This window comes from Amblyomma americanum, chromosome 5 (genome assembly GCF_052857255.1).
Source record: "Amblyomma americanum isolate KBUSLIRL-KWMA chromosome 5, ASM5285725v1, whole genome shotgun sequence".
NCBI classification, from domain to species: Eukaryota; Metazoa; Arthropoda; class Arachnida; order Ixodida; family Ixodidae; genus Amblyomma; species Amblyomma americanum.
This window is the reverse complement of record NC_135501.1, coordinates 152,888,505-152,909,102: the sequence shown is the minus strand read 5'-3', so window position 1 is coordinate 152,909,102 and position 20,598 is coordinate 152,888,505. Positions and strand designations below refer to the sequence as shown.

The 20,598-nt window shown below is 47.9% G+C and overlaps 2 protein-coding genes across 2 annotated transcripts in view; both read left to right on the top strand.

Moving 5' to 3' along the window:
• The window catches only part of LOC144132837 (mitochondrial basic amino acids transporter-like), a 40,458-nt gene extending 36,532 nt beyond the window's left edge, over positions 1-3,926 (top strand). The window contains exons 5-6 of the mRNA XM_077665520.1: positions 1,354-1,655; positions 3,417-3,926. Coding sequence (XP_077521646.1) covers positions 1,354-1,655; positions 3,417-3,726 — 612 coding nt within the window. The 3' untranslated portion in view covers positions 3,727-3,926. The remainder of the gene's footprint in view (positions 1-1,353; positions 1,656-3,416) is intronic.
• Positions 3,927-6,048: 2,122 nt separating this feature from the next.
• On the top strand, positions 6,049-13,530 carry LOC144135157 (iris-like). The gene is made up of 3 exons (XM_077667897.1): positions 6,049-6,558; positions 7,718-8,007; positions 11,760-13,530. Exons 1-3 carry the CDS (start codon positions 6,359-6,361, stop codon positions 12,662-12,664), a joined length of 1,395 nt encoding a protein of 464 aa, XP_077524023.1. The 5' UTR covers positions 6,049-6,358; the 3' UTR covers positions 12,665-13,530.
• Positions 13,531-20,598: the final 7,068 nt, after the last annotated feature.

The following is a 20,598-nucleotide window of genomic DNA, read 5'->3' as shown; positions in this document are numbered from 1 at the left end:
AGTTAGGAGGTGTAAATGAAATGGAAGAGGAAGGTGTCATAGCACAACAGCCTGTAGGAAGCGTTCAAGACAATACACGGGTCAACGCATACAGAAACTAGTACCGAATGTCAAGCCAGTGATAGATACGGCTCGAGGTAAAAACCATGTGCGACGGGAAAACTGTCCGCGGATGCACCGACTGGGATACTGGCTCGTTGGACAGCCTTAGTCAAACTACGCCCTTTGTTTCTTGCTCTTCTGTTATTGCTAAAACATTCCAAGTAATATTTGGTCAATCTGCAGTACAAGAAAATTTAACGCATCTCCAAATGCACCATCTTTGCTGGAAGTAACGAGGCTCCTGATATGCTTCCGAGTCACGTAGTGTATTCATTACTCCACCCATAAATACCAAACCTTCATGAAAGGTGAGCACAAGAATTCTCCTCAGCTTTCACATGTTTAGAGCCTGAGGGCTGCCATAAGTGCTACACTACAATGCAGAAAATCAATAATGATTCCTGGTCACTTTTTGCAATGACGGTTCGTACGCATTTCGTGCAAAGAGGCCAAGGGATTTTATTCTAATACAATCTGTTCGGCTCTCTATGAATTGCCATGATTTTTTAATTTCTTGAACGTAAGAACACCTGTACGCACTCCTCCAAAAATTACGAGTTCCACAGATGCTGCAAGAGCCCCGCTACACACCTTAGGAGCCACTTCCGTGGGCTCTAAACATTTGACTAAGGCTTCATGTTCTTCGCGCACTAGTGCTGCAAACAGTGCCCTCTCGTCAGTTTTTCGTGAGGTGTGCAGAGCAGCGCGAGTTGTAAGTGAAACTTCCTGTGAACACATGCAATACTTTGTGCGTACCTGCGGAAAAATCAGTGAGAGTGGAATCTAGGAGGGAAAGCGAACTCGTAGCGCCAGGCCGCTATGCTCTCCCACGCAGATGCGGATGAAGGAAAGGCGTTCCCAGTGTTTCAACTGGATTTGAAACCGCATAATTTAACTAGCCCCGATAGTGCACGGAAATAGCTGTATTGTTAATGCCTTGCGCTTGCGCTGTCCGTTTTAAACTGCAAGGCTACCATTCTCGTTCACGTCGCAAGCATCATTTCACTCATAGCTGCATGGCCTTTCTAATGATCATGGTACCCGTACGTTTATTGAATAATCTAGTTATAATAAGTGATCGCTTTCTCAGAAAGGAGAAGTATGGTGTTCTTGCAAAGCAATATGAGTCTGCATGGTATTACACGATATGTGATCCGACTTACTAACGGCATCTTTATGTACTGCGTATTCATGCCCTAACTTTTTTTTAGTCCATGCCATCAGAGTAATCCCAGGACTGACTAACTGCAGATTCAGGGCGAGAGCGGTGGCCGCGCCCTCTACAAGGGGCCTCTGGACTGCCTGCGGCAGCTGTTCCGGGTAGAAGGCATGCGGGGTACCTTCCGGGGCCTTGGCTCCACCATAATGCGGGACGCTCCGGGCTTCGGCGTGTATTTCGCCACTTACGAGCAGATGGTCCGCGCGGGTGCCGGCGGTCCCGCGAGCCTCATGGCCGCTGGCGGTCTGGCGGGTGTCTTCTCCTGGATGGCCTGTTACCCGATGGACGTGCTCAAATCCCGGCTCCAAGTGGACGGCATGAGGGGACCCAGAAGGTGACCGAGCAACGCAACATTCACTCGCATCCTTGCCTAGGCTCAGATCCCGCGAGAACATTCTTGCAGGCTACTCGGTGCATACTTGGCGAATTTCTAGCTCAGAACGACGAGGACACAAGAAGTGGAGTGGACAGGACACAACGCTCCTGTCCAGCATTGTGTCCTGTTCATTTGTAGCTCGTCTCTCTGAGCTGGAAATTTGTTCGGATCTTCGTTTATTCAATACGTTTCAGTCAAACCAACCTGCCTAAAAGTATTAACCAAAAGGGGTTTGAAGAAACGGACTCGGTGTCTTGCGGTTAAAAAGTACATACCAATAAATACCTAGGCTTGCAGGTAAAAACAACATTTAAACAAGCATCCTGCGGTAGTTAGTCAGTTTTAAATTTGAATATAGTCGTACACATTGCTTTCATAACCAATGCGCTTTGCAAAAATAAAAAGAGGGCGCCTATGTTGCTTTCGGGCCACCGCTGAACGTAGAGGCACCCTGGCCGGTGCTAGGGTACCGAGTCGTGCCCAAATGTGGTTATAAGGCGATATACATTAAATACATGGGGTCCTTCATGTCAGCACTTGCCTGTCGAATCGTGACTATTGCCCGGTCGAGAAACACATTTTGTTTCAGAAGAATTTCAAGTGTATCTGGTATAGACTTCAAGCTTTTTATTTCTACCTGGAGCAAGAAGTCTTTACTAGAGCATTATTGGACAGATTTGTGGCCGAGACAGCTGAAAATGCTCAAAAACAAAAAAAGATAGTGTAGTTTTATTTGTCCTAAGTGGCGTCGCTGAGCACCGAAGCAGCCTAGCGTTTTCACTCCGCCAGCCGGCTTACTGGTTTAATCGGCAGGTGATTAAGGCTGTCCCCTGGTGTCATATTTCTCTCTTTGGGTCAGCAGAGCCAGTTATCTGATATAGATCAGCTTCTCGAAGTCCCCTTTGTTGGTTGCAAGATAATTCATTCGTCCATATTAGAGCTCTAGCAGTTTTGTCGCGCTGATGTCGTCGACACCACGGCATCGTCATGCCAGCTACATGAGGATGTGCTCCAGGGGATAACCCTGAAAACGCTTAGCCAATCCTAGACGTTCTTTACAATCAACAACACTCATGCCGTACCTGTCTAGAAGCCCCATTAGGAAAACTGGTGAAATCCCCACCCACACTTTTATGAATATCCCAGGGAGCTCTGCTAGCTGATCCAGACGCTTCCTGACTGCTTCTCAACTCTGGACAAGATGTCCCATCAATAAAACTTTTGTGCTTCTTTCCTAATTGCAAATACTTTAGTTTTAAAATATGGATGCATGCTTCTAAAGTGACGAAGTGGCAATATGTCTCCTCGGCCTTTGCTAACGTGGAAAGCAGCGCAACGTTCTCACGTTCCTGAGGAGCTTTCTGAATGTACCATCTGTTGCTAAGGGCTTTCCGGTCACCGAGGTTTCAGTTGGAATTGGTCCGATGACATTTGCTTTCTTACGGAAGTCTTCACGCTGGGAACAATTGAAAAGTCATCAACGAGAGCTCTGAATTTGGGTGATAATTGAAGGCTAGCGATTTTTCAGAATCCTTGCAATAATGTAAATGTTGTGTCGCTTCAGATGTGCAAAAAACTAACAATGGGCTGGACAAGGAACTTAAACACAGCGATGGGCGACTGAAAGAAACCAACCACTTTGGCTGCGGCTGCAATGCTGGAAAAAGTGTGTTTTACTTGCTGTTTCCCTACAACATTCCGGTCCGCTCACTTCTCCAGATACAAGGGCCTGTGGGACTGTGCCGTCCAAAGCTATCGCCAGGAGGGAGTCATGGTATTCACCAGGGGCCTCAATTCGACCCTCCTGCGGGCTTTCCCTACCAACGCGGCCATCTTCACGGTGGTGACTTGGGTTATTCGGTTGTGCGACCCGGAGGCTCGGCCCAAGGAAGAGCCCGTCACGCACCTGGCCATGACGCCGCACCACCACCACTTCCACCCTCAGCCCCACGTGATGCACTTTGAGCCCGAGCGCCACGTCAGCCGAGTCGTGGCCATGGCCTGGGACGAGCTGCACTTTCATTTTTAAAACGCCCTTCGCGAACTGTGATGTCTTTCGTCGTGTTCTGTGAAAGTGTGTATTTAAAGTGCTGTTCTGTGTGGGCCCTTTGTATACAACGTTTTTCAGCCTGTGCGTCGCCATGTTGTCCTAATAGCAGCATCTGTCAGATCTATACCGCTCCATTGTTACAGTGAAAAGAAAATAAATGTGAAGTTGTGGTAACCGTGTATTTTTGTTCGTGTCACTCTTGAGGCGCAGACTAGGGTATCACCGCAGTTCTTTTTCTTTATTGGATGTAAAATTTCCCGAAAGAAAAATCGAAATGTACTCATTCCTCAAATCAGCCGGATGCGAAATGCGAGCCCGCCATACCGCCGCAGGTTCCCACTTTCCCAAACATCAAAAGGCTCGGAGGCACACATGCATCTAGATACGGGAGCCAACTAGGCGGCTCTTCCAGGGCAGCATATACACACCCCGCAAAAAAGCGCACTGCTCACGGAATAAAGCCAAACAAGCCTCATGTTAAACTGTTACACATTGTCGCGCTGTGCATTGCACATCGTCGTGCTCACCAATTTTTATCTGCGGCGCGAAGAGAAAGAGATTTATGTCTTCATCGTCGTCATTATCGCTCATGCAAATCTTCAATCGCACATTCATGAAGTTTAGGGAAAAGTTTGTAATTTTTGAACTGCATTCCATGCAAGAGGGCATTCCACATCTAGCATTTACCAACCTGCTATCTTTTTTCTTATACGCTTCTAATACCATTTTCCAATGGATACACTGTTCGTCCAGCCTCAACAGGCAGGCTCGCACTCGCAGATCTTACGCATCGTACAGTTTTGCCGAAAGTAACCAGGCGATGGAGTTGTTTCTGTAAAGTGGACTAAACCAGTTATAATACTCTAAATATCTTTAGGCGCCAGCAGTGGTATGAGGACTCCCGGGGACCTATGAATGTTAACCGTCATAGCCTTAAGGCGGAGCAGGCTACAGTGTGGCGGCGACTGCCTTCACGAATGTAGCACGCAGACCAGAAGGGCAGCGTCGCGGCGGCGGCGGCTACGTAGAGCCAGCTGCGTGGCATCGGGTTAAATCACTCCACGCGGTGACTGTGTTCACACGTAAGCAGTCTTTTGTGTCTCCGCTGATCTTTTTTTATACCTTTATTCTTTCCCTTCAAATGTACAATCCGGGTGACCACGATCTATAAGACTCTCGCGCCATTGCTAACTAATATTTATAACCCTACACGGAGGTGCACGGAGCGTTCGAGCGGCGTTTCTCAGCGCTTGTCGGCGTCACAGGATCGCCGGTCCTAGACTCAGTGATGTCAGTGCACGTTAAAGAACCCCACGCGGTCGAAATTTTCCGGAGCTCTCCTCCACAGCGTCTCCCAAAGCCTGAGTCACTTTGGGACGCTAACCCCCCATAAACATAAACCAAATAGCGAAGAAAAGCATGACGACGAAGCAGATTTATATCATCTTCAGGCGGGAGCCTTACTTTCCCCACTGAGCAAAAACCCGTTTGTGTGTGCGTTCGTGGCCTAATCATGCGTATATGGGCATTAACACAGTAGCTATCGCGTCATACCCTTAAGGCGGAGCCCGGGCCGCCGTAGGGTGGCGACTGCCTTCAGGAAATTAGCGAGGATCAGAAGAGGTATGGCGGCTTCGCAGCGACAGCTACGTAGAGCCATGTAGAGGTAGAATCATGAACAACCTTTTTCACAAACTACTTCACATGTCAAAGAACATGCTCAATTTCTCAGGAACCTACAGGTTCCGAAGTTCGTCGCCGTCTCTATATTCATGTTACCTCCCGTGAAACGCAAAAAGAGAACTGGAAAAGAAAACACTATAATTAGTGCACTCAGAGAGCTTGAATAAGATACAACATCGTCTTTTACTTTAACTAATAGTCGTAATACTGAAAAAAGTACTGCAGAATGAATGTACGTACAACGCTCTCCCTCTGGGAGGCCTCCGCGGTGCATAGAAACCTGTAGCATTCGCAATCTTTTAAGCAAAGCTCACGTCTCGTCCACGTTACAGCGAAATATCAGTGGTGATACTCTAACCTTTCGCTTTCACGTACCATTATGGCCTACAAATGTGCTTCCGTTTTTCTGCTTGAAATTTTCTGGAAGTGTCCTGCCCAGGTCACCTAAGTTCAATCGTAGACACCTGAGAGCATGGCCGACCTCCTGTGGCCCTGGTGGCAGCTTTGCGGCTAGGTACGACCAACCCTTTGAAGGCCATCAGTGCCGCATTGTGTGCAGTCTGTCTGTCTCTTGTTGCCAGGAAGAAAGAAAAGGAAAGTGCACAGGCCTGCTAACTGGCTCGAGCTGAGCCACAATCGCGTTAGACTCTTTTAAGAAATCGCATATTTTCACTGCCATTTTTGTCCAAACGTTACAGCGCTATACTCTCATCTCCATTAGTGCACCTTGCTTATACAACTTCCATTATGTGCAATATCATATATGAAAATCTCCGTGTTGAAAAGCACCTAGGAGTGCTTCAAGGAACCGGTGATTCATGAGTATATGAGTAGGGGGCGCCACCACACAGGAAAGTAGAAGAGGTGTTGCGCGTGCGCCACGTAGCGCGTTCTCTGGCCGCGTGCTGAAGAATCAGAAGAAGAAACGATGTCCTCCCGACCGCTGGCCTCGCGTCGCCGTTCTAGCTGCGTGCTGCTCAAGTCTTCGTCGGCGCAGCCCACGAAGCCGAGCAACTGTAGCACGAGCTCTTCGTCAGCCAGCTATGCGACCAGCTCGGTGGGAAGCGTGGACGCCGCCCATGGCCACGAGTCCGAAGATGCGGTGGAGCGGCGCAGCGAAATACAAAGGTGCGCCGTTTCTCGCACTGAGCTGTCTTGAGCAGACTGGGCGCAGTTAGGTGGTTTACACAGATGGCATCAATGGTATGCCTTTCCATGGTTTATTTTGGAGTAGTGATTGACCTCGTATTACTTGCGATGTATCTGTAGAACCATGGAACCATGCCATGGAGAATTCAGGGCCAAGTACCACAATGGGATCAATGAATGTTCCCTGGCCTGCGTGTGTCCGCTGATTGTACGAGTCGATTGTAATTCCTTCTCTGGTGTCGTTAGCGTAGTAGCATCTCATCCTAATTCTCGGAGCAGTGAGCCTTTCGGTGCGCGGTGAAGAAGTCAGTAACAACACAGACGCCATGTGTTTTTTTTTTTGTACTAGAGTTTTCACTCGGCATACCCCAAACTAGAGTCACTAAATAAAGACTTAGAGTACTGGCACTCTTTTCTCCTATTGTTCTGTGCCGCCGCCACGATCATTGGTCAGTTTGCATCACGTGATATTTGTTTACACTGCGGCGGTTCATGGGGGCTGCCATTTTGTGGATTATGCGTTTTCAGTCGGGCAACTGTGGTAGTCCTAGTGCTGCGACGCTGCGAGTGCTGCCGGTGACCGACTCAGTGACCAGGGATGCCGCGCCTCGCAGCATTTCAGCTGCACAAGAGCATACGAGGATGCCGTTTTGCTGCGTTGTTGGCTGTTTCAACTCGCAGAATGATGGAAAGCGCTTCATGCGCTTTCCTCCATGCTGTACGGCTACGATCCCCGCCGCAGCGCAGGGTGGCTAACAGCGTTGTTTACTAAATGGCCGGGCCAAAGTTAGCGGTGAGGTCGCCGAAGCGGCAATCTGGCAACAATGATAAACAACAAAATGGCCGCCCCTGCTTACCGCTGTGCTGCAGTGACGGTACTCTAAGTCTTTATTTAGTGACTCTACCCCAAACTAAGAGCCATTCTTAAATCACGGGTTCACTATTCAATCAGTCCTGGATCTCTGTATCGTCCATACCATAATGCCGTAAACTGCATTCAGTACTCCTGCAGAAGAATCAGCACTCCTGCAGAAGTAAAGAATCAGTGTACTCATGCTTTCGAAGGCTATCTTCTGGCTGCCTTTATGATGGTGAATGAAAAATCAGCAAATATAATCCGCAAGATATTGTTTCGCAGGTTTCTGCACGCGCCATTCAACATCGAGCCCGAGATGGCAGGACCGCTGCTGCAGTTCCCGCTGGACATGTACCTGCGCATGCGCCAGGAAGGGGGCAATGTGCTCCTCTCACCCTGGTACGTGTCCTGCATGCTGGTCATAATGTACCACGGCTCGGGCGGCGCCACTCGGAACCAGATCGCGCGTGTGCTCCACACGGATGACGATGGCGAGATCGTGGCGCGGTTCAACAGCCACGCTAGCCGCCTGTTCTGCCGGGACTACCACAAGCCCCGACACACCCACTCAGGTAGCGAGCCTTTCGTGCCTGTTTGAACCCAACACCTGAGCGATAACTCTGACGATGCGGTCGATTAAAAAGGCTCCACTCCGTTTACACCGACCTACTTCACGAGAAAAACCTTGTACCGCGGGAAACAACTGTAACAAGAAAGCTCCCCGCTCTGAGCCCGACTACAGCCATGTCATGAGGGACACGTGGTTACAAGAAGCGTATGCTCAAATGCGCCTACTTGGAGGATTAACAGTATAACCCATACTCACTACCCAGCAAGTTATAATGCTCCAAGATGCCGACTAGAACAGCTCTTAGCCCAGTAATCATCGGTCATTCAGCAAACAGTTAGAAAACACTCCCGTCCTTTGACGCCACACCCTGAGGCGAAGAGCTGGCAATGAAAGTTTGGCATCAATGCTTGTCTTCAGGCGCCGCCGAGGTCGGGAACTCCTAGAACCGATCTACATAAAATTCTATCAAAAAGATGTAGTACTAAGCCCATAGCGTGCAAGGAAGTGTTATCAAAGGGGTGCGCTCTTAGTGACAGTGACGGGAAAAGTGTTAAGGCAGTGAGCCGAAACAGGTCGGGGTGGGAGCATCGAGTGTTGCGCTAGAGGCGAATTCGTTAGCACATTGCATCCATGTAGTTGGAGTTGCGTACGATAAATTGAAATCGCTTCGGCGAGCATACGGCGGTAATACAGTAAGTATTACGCGATGTTTTAAGTCGCACTGGCGCTCCAGAGGAACGCGCCTTGAAGACATCGGGTGATAATTAAAAATGTACTCAAGCGGCACCCCGGAAAACATGGAACTCGTGCTTGAGGATCGCTGGTGGGGAATCAAGGAGGCTTAAAATATAGCCAGTAAATGTCAGCGAATTTGTCCTCATGATATGGTACCGGCACATGCAATAATACGAGCGAGAGGAGACATTTTGTGATTAATTTTTTAAAATAATTTTTCTTCTTTATTTCTGACATTAGTGTTCACTGCCAGGAAATAATGCCGCTTGCTGGCGGTCTTGTCAAAAGGAAGACTCGCAGATGTCGAGTAAAGAACAAAAAGAATCGAACGGGACAAAAAACCTGAACAAAATTGAAGCTTTAGGCTTTAGAAGCATATCTTGTAAGAACGGAAATCATGCTCGCATGAAGAACGTTTATTGGATGTGACCTAGGTCTACTTAACATTGTGCGCACACACACACACTTGCTCGCACTTTTACAGTGGCAAAGCAAGAAAAACCGACACGCGCGCTGTGCAGAAAAGTCGTTCCCTCAAACCACATGTTATTTTCATGCACAAAACTAGACAAGCTAAGCAAAAACCTTCCACACGATTTTATAATAAGTTCCACCCTAAGTCATTGTAAAACAGTGCAGACAAGACAAGGACGACGGAAGGAAACGTACATACCAACGGAAAGGAACGAGTACTTATCTACTCACCCAGCTTTGGCACCCTAACTTGCTCGAGAAATTGTGGTTGTTGATGTCTTCGGTATTTTTACGTTCTACAGTCAGACCTATTAAAAAACTGCTTTCGTTCTGGAACACAAAACAAACACATCTAACTTTGTGCGTCGTGCATGATAGCCATGGTCGCGTAAGCGTCATTAATTACACTCATATTCTCAATCACAATGTTTAGAAAACATACCTAAACGTGCACAAAAGTAACGACTTAACGTATTTCCTAACGAAATCGTGTTCCCAGCAGTCGCTTGGTAACCTCGGCTGCGAACTGTAAACCAAGGCTTAATCACTTTGTAGTTGCAAGAAAGCTTGCGGCGCAGGGCGCATCCAACGTCTGTCATCATACAAAAAGAATATAAGCCGTTACGAATAAAATATAGCAAAAAATATCATTCTGGACACCTGCTGGGGTGAAGCAGTGGCTGCGATAGTCGCTGTGCACCAAACCCGCCTCCTTCACCCCTGCATTTTTCCGAGTGCACAAATTACTATGTTCCGCCTATGCAATATTTATTTCCTGACACATATTCTAAGCCTCTACTCTCAGGAAAATATCTAGTTCATGATAGCGGCCTATCATACCATACAAGACCGTTTTCCTACAAAAAACTGCGACGATCCGGGCGACACCATTTGCAGAACCGTAAATCCATTATTATGCCGTCGTGAAAAAATTTAGGGGTGGCTAAATTAGATTGATGCGGATGAAATGTTGTTCCACTTGCCAATCGATTCTAGCTCTGATTCTATTCCAATTCTGAGTCAATTCTCTTTCAGCACCCAACTATTAAAATTCTGATTCTATGTCAATTCCGGCTACATCATCATCATCATCATCAGCCTGACTACACCCACTGCAGGGCAAAGGCCTCTCCCATGTCTCTCCAATTAACCCGGCCCTTTGCCAGCTACGCTCACACTTAGCCTGCGAACTTAATCTCATCCGCCCACCTAACCTTCTGCCCCCCCCCCCCCCCTGCTACGCTTTCCTTCTCTTAGAATCCACTCCGTTACGGAGTGGATTCCGGCTACACAACAACACAAAATATGACAGATTGCTTGATCGCGGCAAGTCCTGATATCCCTATCGGCGCAGTAAGGGCAGCTGTTAAGCGATGCACCACTCCTCTCGCAGTTGCCTGTTTCAAACACAGCCATGGCTTGTGAGGCTCGGGTTATTCTTCCCGAGCAATGTGAGGAAGAATTGTTCCCACAAGTCTAATTTTTGCACACATGATTCTTCGGGAGGCTGAATATTTGGTACGCAAGCCTGAGGTTGTCGGTCATTTTCTTCTTAAAGCATTTTCTCTGTTACTCACTCTATGTCCGGCGTCTCTCGCGTCTATCTTACAAAGAGAAAGAGAACAAAAATGGGCTAGAGCAGAGGAGAACGGTTGGCATATGTTAAATTGGGCAATAAAAATTAAGTGAAAGGTGTTTAGCGTAGCTAAACCTAGTAGACTAGCTAAAGCAGATGTTAATTCTTTATCTGGAGGGGACACCGTACTAAGGGTATGCCGTGGTATCTTTGGTGATTTGATACCGTTGTACGCAAAATTGCTCATAATCCACATAACACTCACAGATAGCGGCGAGTTCTTATACCACTACCAGCACAGTGGCGCAGCGATTAAGCCGTGCGCCACTGCACTGGCAGATGGCGGTTACTATCACAGCCACCGGTAAAGATTCTGCGACCCTTGTTGGACTTCCCGAGCAACCTGTCACGCATCTGAGGCGATGCTCCTCAGAACTTCCCCGAGTAAGTCGCGGCACAGGATCGGACGTACGTACGGTGACACTCTTGGTCGGTGTTGATGAGCGTATGAGTACTGTTGCAATAATAAAATGGTCAGTCAACACCGCCTGATGCCACAACAGGCTGGTGGAGAGACGAAAGCCCCCCTAACGCAACCTGTCAGGTGTAGGCTTCATAGACTCCGACGCCCTTGACACCGACGCCGTCGAGGAGTGTTCACCCTCATGGCCTTCTTAGTGATATCGCATTAAAAAATAACTTGTAGTACGTAGACAATACTGATGAAAATACTTTAGTTTTTTTTCGTATGCAAGAGGCGCAAAATTCCACCCCCCGAGCCGTCGGGTACCAACCGGCTTGAAATTGTACAGCTTCTCTCGAGATTAAAGCCAGAAAAATGAGTTCCACATAGTGTGGATGAAACACCTTGTGTCACAGTGCTCCTTGGCCAAGACGTTTTGGCGCGATGAAAGTTCATCGTTATCAGTCCAGCCGCTTTTAAACACATCTCTTTACGTTTTGTGCAGGCCTTAAGGTGACCTCCTATTCCGGCCTATACCACGACGCTCGGGTCAACGTGTCCAAGGAGTTCAAGGATCCGCTGTCAAGCATGGACATGCACGTGCACATCCAGGACTTCGCCGAGAGCCCCGAGCAGAGCCGCCTGGCCCTTGACGGCTTCCTGCGAGCACTGACCGGCTTCTGCTTCGAGCGAGACGTGTTCACCGGGGACAGCGTCGACCTGGACACATTCGTGGTCCTGGCCAGCGTCTTCTGCTTCGGCTCGCGCTGGTTCGCCGCCGGAGGAGCCAAAAGCTCGACGGGAGAGTTCCACGCCGAGATTGCGAGGGACAGCCGCGGGGATGACTGCGTCCAAACTCTGAATATGACGGGAAGCTTCCAGTATGCCCAGTTCAAGAGAGGCGACGCCTTCGAGGGCATCTTGTTGGACATCCCGTACCAGGACCCGCGGCGCTCCCTTGCAATATTTCTCCCTGCACCCTCTTCTAACCTGGCGGCCTTGGAGAAGACCTTAACCGCCTCTGTGATACTGACGTGCTTGGGCCGGCTTGCAGAGCGGGGTCTGGTGGAGGTGACCCTGCCCAGGATGAAGGTGAAGTGCCTCACAGACCTGAAGCACTACCTTCCACCTATGGGAGTTGTGGACGCCTTCACCGACTCGGCGGACTTCGTCAACATAGCGCGCATCGTGGGGCTAAGGGTGTCGGCGGCCAAACACCTTGCCGTGTTTCGCGCCGGCCGCAGAGGACCCAAAACGGTTGCGGCCCAAGCTGTGGCCAAGGAAGCAGCACGCACCGCTAAGGACAAAAAGGTCTTCAAGATAACCGTTGACCGGCCGTTTCTCTTCATGGTACTCGCTCGCGACCCAGACACTGTCCTCCTTCTGGGATCCTTTACTCACGTTCTTTAACCCATTGCACCTATTAAATTTAATTCAATCTCAGCTCCCCGTAGCTACGTCAATCTTTGCCGTTTGATCCTGCTTAGAATTTTCTTTTATAGTTTACATGGTCGCAATCGCTCTGAGCTCCAATATAAAGCGCCCTTGCACGGCACGAGCTCTTTTGATTGGCCAGTTTCCTTTTCGATGCTGTACATGCTATTTCCAGATAATGGAAATTTGCGTGCATGGGCTACTATGATTATGATGCTTTTGATTTGGAGTCAGCCTTTATGAAATTAGTTTCGGGCACTAAAAAAAAGAGGGAGTTTGAACCCATTTAAACAAAGCCCCTGAACACAAAGTACATCGAAAATTTGCACTGTATAAAACCTTACCGCCAAGTTGCTTATTAAAATACACCTAAGCACTACATGCTTAAAAGGTATACCACCCGTCAAAATCATTTGGGTTTGTGTGCTAATAAAGAGCTCTAATTTTCTGGCGCAGACATGAGCGCCTGTTTTCTCTGGAAAGTGTATACGTAATCATTGCTGCCATGAAATCTACACTGCACTGAGTCTGGAGAATATTCAAATTTGTAACAGGTTTCTTACCCGCCGCGGTGGCTCAGTGGTTAGGGTGCTCGACTACTAATTCGGAGTTCCCGGGTTCGAACCCGACGGCGGTGGCTGCGTTTTCATGGAGGAAAACTCTAAGGCGCCCGTGTGCTTTGCGATATCAGTGCACGTTAAAGATCCCCAGGTGGTCGAAATTTTTCCGGAGCCCTACACTACGGCACCTCTTTCTTCCTTTATTTCACTCCCTCTTTTATCCCTTCCCTTACGGCGGGGTTCAGGTGTCCAACGATATATGAGACAGATACTGCGCCATTTTCTTTCCCCAAAAACCAATTATTATTATTATTAATATTATTATTATTATTAATAACAGGTTTCTTGAAATGAAATGCCTTTTTTGCTTTGAGATGGAAATGAGTAAAGCCGCTAATTCTAGTCAACCTTGCCTTGTATTTACGACAAGGAAGTTTGCAACTTACTCATTTTGTTTAGTTTGTCTTTGTAGAAATCCCACAACGGATCATATTTTATGCTTAGCAGCTCTCTAATATGGGCGTGCTCAACACTGCCCGTATATCGTTGCGAATGCGGTGCGTTATTGCTTCCTACTGCTTTATTGCTTCCTAGACAATATTTTACTGCTAGCCCCACTAGTACGAGTAGCACTTTTACTACAAACTGCTACATTTTAGAGAGCGAGAGCCCTACTTCGCGACCAACGCTGCGAAAGCTGATTCACCGTTGAAGCCTTGACCTTGAATAAATAAAAAATAAATTTTGCCGCGACTGGGACTCGACACCACGGCGACGTGAACAGATCAACTCCGCTGGAGACTGCACGAGAGCACTCTGCTATCGGCCAGCCGAACCCACCTCGTGTTGAACTGCAACACACACTCGCGCTGTGGATTGCACATCGCCGTTTTCAACATCTACCCGGTTTAACTACGTTAAAACCCTACCACTCTTTATGTGGTTTGAGCACTGGCTTCCTCACCATTCTGCACGGTGACACCGATGTGGCGAAGTGCTCGAGCGACGTGTTTGCACGATCAGCAGTGCAGCCTTCCATCATCACCACTCGGAAACTTCTTTCTCCAGGGGGCCACTTTGCGGAACGCATGCACCGAGCCTCCAAAATATTCATTTTTATTTTTATGTGTAATATCAGGTCATTTGGGGGTATTTTTAGATATTTAGCGAATTTCAGATTCCGTTCTCCTATTTTGCAGCGCCATCTTAACCTCCAGAGGTGGGCTCTTAGAATACTCAGCTGCTAATGGTACAGATGTCTGGGACCACAGACTTTCATTAATGTAGAACGAAAGATTTAAACAGGTAATAGTATTTTATGCTTCGCCTTCAGGCGTTTTTGTTTTAAATTGTACCGCGATCCGGCACTCACAAGCAGTACCGTCATTTCTTGCGCTTACAACCTGCACGCTGCCTGGCACTTGTTGGAATTTTCGGTGAAGGTGATTTCTCGCGGTATAATGGCACTCAGTTGACCGCTATTCTCGTTGCGTACGTCTGGCTGTTGCGTTTCCGGAAGTGATGGGTTCCCAGTAGCCGCGTTTTTACGTTTACCTCGCCCTTTGCGGGCTGTTATGTTTTTCCTCCTTTGCGTCGTAATGCTTTCCTCATTGCCACTTCTGTCAAAAGCGCAACACTCCACTGAAGCAAGCGCAAACGTGGAGTTGTGGAAGCCCTTCTTTTTGTTCACTGTCAGACGTGACACTTCAAGCATGGGAGAGTGCTAATGTATGTAGTGCATTTGATGTCTACATTTAAATATCCTGTATCCATGCGTCCGCTGACGCAGACGTCGCCTGGATAACAGTCAACCTCCCGTGGTTAACAAACCAGGTCCAAAGTCGCCGGGCAAATAAAAGGAGCACCCACGTCTTCATAAGACCACATTGCATGCATAGCCGCATAAGCCAGAGGACGATTAATTGATGTTGTATAGGTGGAGCTTGGAACAAGTTGCTGAACAAGAAGCAGTTGTCACGGAGATGACCTCGACAGAATACATGAGATCCTTTTCCAAGTCGATTAATTGAGTAGCACATAAAAAAGCAAACAAGGGCATCCCCCTGAATGAGATATCATAGTGACTCCCATGAAGGGGGCATTATGGCATAGTTTTTATTACCCTTGAAGTTTTTGTCTCCTGTGTTTCAAGCCGCTCTTGTCAATGACAATTTTATCAATGTTGCTTTTATTAATGATAAACGTAAAACTAACCTCTCAATAGGAGAACTCGTGATGTACAAGGGGTACTCTTTATATTTTGAGCTTAAAGAGAGCGTTGGGACTATGTAAACTAATATTTAAAGTTCCAAGGAGAACCAAAGGGCAAAGATGGCTGTAGTTACTGTCAGTCGGAGACTAAATAAAATCAATTACTCTCAAAATGTTACAGAGGACCCCCGGAAGAGGTCAGCATCTGGGTCGCGAGCAAGAACCATTAAGAGAAGCAGCCGGTCAACGGTTATATTTAAGACACTTTTGTCCAAAGTAGTGAGAACAGTTTCCTTGGCTACTGCTTGCGCGGCCGCCGTATTGGTTTCCTGTGGCCGGCTCGAAACAGGACAAGATGTTTAGTGGAAGATAGTGCTTCTGATCAGAAAAACACTTCACCTTCATCCTGAGCAGTCACCGCCACCAGACCCCTCAGTGCCAGCCGGCCCAATATGTCAGTATCACGGCGGTGTTCAGATTCTTCTCCAAAACTGCCAGGTTGGACGAGGACGCCAGGAAAAAGAATATTAGAAAACGCCGCGGGTCCTGTTACGGGATGTGCAACAAGATTCCCTCGTAGGCGTCGCCACTCTTTAACTGGGCGGTACTGGAATCTCCCCGTCATGGTCAGCGTTTGGACGCAGTCATCCCCGCGGCTGTCCCTCGCAATCTCGGCGTGGAACTCTCCCGTCGGGCACTTGGCTCCACTGGCAGCCAGCCAGCGCGAGCCGAAGCAGAAGACGCTGGCCAGGACCACGAACGTGTCCAGGTCGACGCTGTCCCTAGTGAACACGTCTCCCTCGAAGTAGAAGCCCGCCAGGGCTCGCAAGATGTCGTCCATGGTGAGACGATGCTTCTCGGGGCTCTCGGCAAAGTCCTGAATGTGCACGTGCATGTCCAGGCTTGACAGCGACTCCTTGAACTCTTTGGACACGCTGACCCGTTCGTCGTGGTATAGGCCTGCGTAGGAGGTCACCTTAAGGCATGCACAAAATGTAAAGAGATGTGTTTAAAAAGCAGCTGAACTGATCAAGACGATTGCTTATGGCGGGAGACTATCTTGGATAAAGAGTGCCGTGGCGCAAGCCGTTTTTTAGCACATTTTAAATGGGACCCTTGGCTCGTCCTGCTAGCATTTCCCTCCATAGACGCCAAGCACCTGGGTAAGCGAAAATGCTTACCCATTTCAAGCCGGTTAGTTCCCGGCGGTTATGGGGATGGAACGTCGGAACTCCGGCATACGAAAAGAAGCTAAGCTATTTCTCCTCAATATTCTTAAAGTTGTACATATTTTTTTCATGAACTCATAATGCTAAACTTTCGGAATCATGGCTCGACCGCGGGAGCATTTGGGTATTTCTTAGGCAAAAACTAACCTTTTCGTCTGTGCGTGTGCCTTGTTGAACCTGTACATGTGTTGAGACACGCTGGTTAGAGCATACGAGCTTGAGTTGAGCTCTTCACTTAGAATTGAAACACTAACCACCTTTGCAGGTTGAGTGCTCGAACCTGGGTTTGTCCTTGAAAGGACGCAGCGGGGTTTGCGGAGCCTCTTCCAAGCACACACCCCTGAGCAATCCGGGCGCTGGGCCGTGGTTGGCTTGTACCCATTTTTACCGGTGGGTGTCCGGCGGTGGGTTTCGAAGAAGGCTTTCGTCTGTTTTCTAAGAGGATGCTGCCCTGATAGGCCGATGGCATTAGGTAGCTATTTTTTTTTTAGTAGATGCTCTTGAAAGTGTGTCACGAGTGAAATAAGAATTCCATCATCAAACTTGTGGAGACTGCTTTAGTGGAGAGCGATTATCGTGGTCACTGCTTCATCCTGGAAGATGTCTAGAAGGTTTGACATTCGTGATGTTTGAATTTGGTTTAGAGTCCGCAGCTATGCTGACAGATTGACTGTTGCCAGCAAAAAGTGTGGATCAGAAATCCGTCGTGTCGTGTTCTTCTGCTACCATGAGCTCAATTTTATAACCGTTGTGACTGACATTTTGTTTCTGTTTAACGACAGTTAAGAGATTAAGGCTATCATGCGTCAAAAGAATGGATAGATGTTAATGTAAACAAGGATGTGGCATTGAACACAGCAGTTTTTTTCTAACAATACAAGCTTTCCTCGTGGAAGTGGAATTGGTTTCGGAGTTCCAGCCGGCGTACTCACGATCGCCAGCACAATCTTCCCAGTCACGTCCGCGGCGGGGCCAGAGCCTCTCCAGCCGATTTCCTATCAACCCTGTGCAGCGCCTGCACCACGCACTTATATACTGAAACTTCCTTAACTCATTCTCCCACCGAACGCTCTGCAGCCCTCTGCTGGACGTGTACGTATTCTTAGAGCCTGTGCCGTCATCCTAACCGACCACCGGTTATGTCTTCTCGTTTAAAACGCCCGGGCATTCCCCGCAGTACATCTTAACGAGTCAATCCCGTGTTTTTGAAACCGATAAATAGAATATTATCGTGTTGAGGTCGAGGTTCATAGGAAAGAAAATACGGTGAATAAGCACTAATGATGCTATGAGGATGCATACAAAAGTTTTCGGACTGGCTTCCGCTTCGGAACAGAAAACATAGATTACGCACGTACTTTGCAGGAGCATAGCCTTGCGATCCGTCATGAAAGCGATAGACCCTTTACGATGTTCTTGACACGGCTGGAAAGGGGCATGGTCGTCATTTTGAGCAAGGACGACCATAATAATTTTGCGATTCGCGCCTTTCCTCGGCAGTGTTGTGAAAATGGCGCCTTTTCAATGACATTCTTACAGGTCCAACATTTTGGGACAAAACATTTAAATATCGCAAACTGTGAAGGTACTATTATCCATGGAAATATTAAAGGTACAGGTCCATTCTTCCTATGTATTGCAAAATGTTTCTTTTATAGTTTTTTCTACCACTCACGTGGATCTGTCAAATCTGGCATAGAAAATCCGTGGGGAACGCTTTTGACGATCGAAAAAAAGTATAATACCAAAAAAATGCAAGCCTGTAGACAGGAGATCTGCGCATATTTTGACCGTTGTAGTAAAATTTTGCAATACAGAAAAAATTCCGTTCATAAATCTCTCCGTTCAAAAATCCTTCTGTCCAGAATTGTTCGGTATGATACAGGGAAATTAAGTCGGACGCTCTAAATTTGAGGAGCAAGGCTGATACGCAAGCAATATATATTTCCAGACAACAAATTGAACGAGGAAGGCTTAGTGACACGGTGTAGACCAATGCACTTTGTTCCTTCTGAACAGGGGCTAGCAATCGTGGACAAACTTAGGAGTGACACGCTGCATTTTCATCTTCGACTTCAGGAACGTGTGCATTAATTCGCAAGGCAATGACTGCGGACTTCTTGACATTGTTGACCAACAATCTTCAGGTGCAAGCTCCCTGACACGTTTTACATTTTCCAGGCATTCATGACGAGGGCTCCCTGGGGCCACTAAGCGCCAGTAATTTCGCCCCAGAGCAGCGCTCGGACTGTGAATTACAATATATTGTCCTGAACCTGCAAGGCAAAAACCTATCACGAACTGGAATGTTCCGGCGCAAGATGCCATCCTTTTTGGAAAGTGACGTTCGCCCCAACAGGGCAAAACATCATCCCACGACGAACCGAAAGCTGGGCTCCTCTGGTTTACCCGCTCCCTACGCACCATATTCCAGACAGATACTACTGGCCACAACTCTCCACCGACGTTGCACGGTACGTAGAAAGCTGTGAAAATTATCAGCGATGAAAGACACCATCGACTAAGCAACTACAACTCCTGACGCCAACATCCCACCACCAACAAGTCCATTCCAGCAGACCTAAACGGAGCTCCACTGCCAATTCCCAACATGGACGTTCGGAACCTAATGGATGCTTTTTGTGTACTGAGTATGTGATCAGCTGCGCCTGCGCAAAACTTGGAGGCGGCACTTGAGCTTTGCGTTAAAGGTACGACGCGATAGCGTAGTGGGTTAATTCATATGCATGCAGAAGTGAATCAACTAATTTACATTCTTGAATGCCTGCGAGTCCTCGTACCCCCTCCTGCCATAGCGGTGAAATGGTTAAGCGATGCGCCACTGCCCTGCGATGGCAGGTGCTACCAGCGGTGGGCCTTCTGCGACCCAGGTTGCGCTTCCCGAGCGACCAATTATTAATTTAACTGCCACCTGCCACGGTGCGCAGTTTGCTCACTATCCGGTGGGCAGCTTTGGTTACGCCGCACGATCACGTGACCTAGGTGGCCCATCTGCCTCCTAGGTTGTTCTCTGGGCACCACCTACCAGTGTCATGCTCCTGGTTTTTGCTCTCAAAGCCAAAATCGTCGACGCCGGATTTTCTTGGTAACGGGGCCTTTAATGCTGTCGCACTAAACCACTTCCAAACGGCACAGCAGGCTCGAGAAACGTACATCGTCTTCGCCTACAACGCTACAGTGCGCCTTACCACCCATGTGACGTCTCTACCGATACGCACCGAGAGCGCTTGATGCTGCCGCTGCCACCCAGTTGTACATTCCTCTGTAGTCGCAAGTCAGCCCGTTACTGAGTTCATATTGAGTGCCAGGCTAGTTTGCTCGTCTTTCGGCTACGACGTTGTCACCACCACGTGACAATTTCTGCACCCTCGACTAAAACAAGGCCATGTAATTATTTTTAACATAAAATAATTGGTGTTCCTTGTTTTTGATGTGCTCTTAGCATTTCTGTCGTTGATGTTCGAAATTTATTATGCAGTTATTTAGTCATTTCTTTAAAAATTAGTACTGAAATATTGTGATTTCTATTCAAAACGTGGAATTTCTCAAGATAATGCGAATAAGCTTAGGGGTAATTTTTTGTTGCTCGTCTTTAGAGGTTCTGAACACAGCATATGAATTGCATCTGGGTTTTCCACACTGACCTGAGCAACGACAGGTAGTTAATTTTTTACGGGGCCATAGAGATAATGAAAACCTATAAACAACAGCCCTCAACCCGTCACGACTGCCACTCCTTTAGATATGTGACGCCTATCGTCACACAATAAATGCTTATCAGTACTGTCGATGTGCTAGATTCTCATCGTACTACGTGCACCGCAACCTGATTCATTCGTGGCGAGCTCGAAAGCTGCGCAAACTGAATTATTTCTAAGGCTGGAGTCTC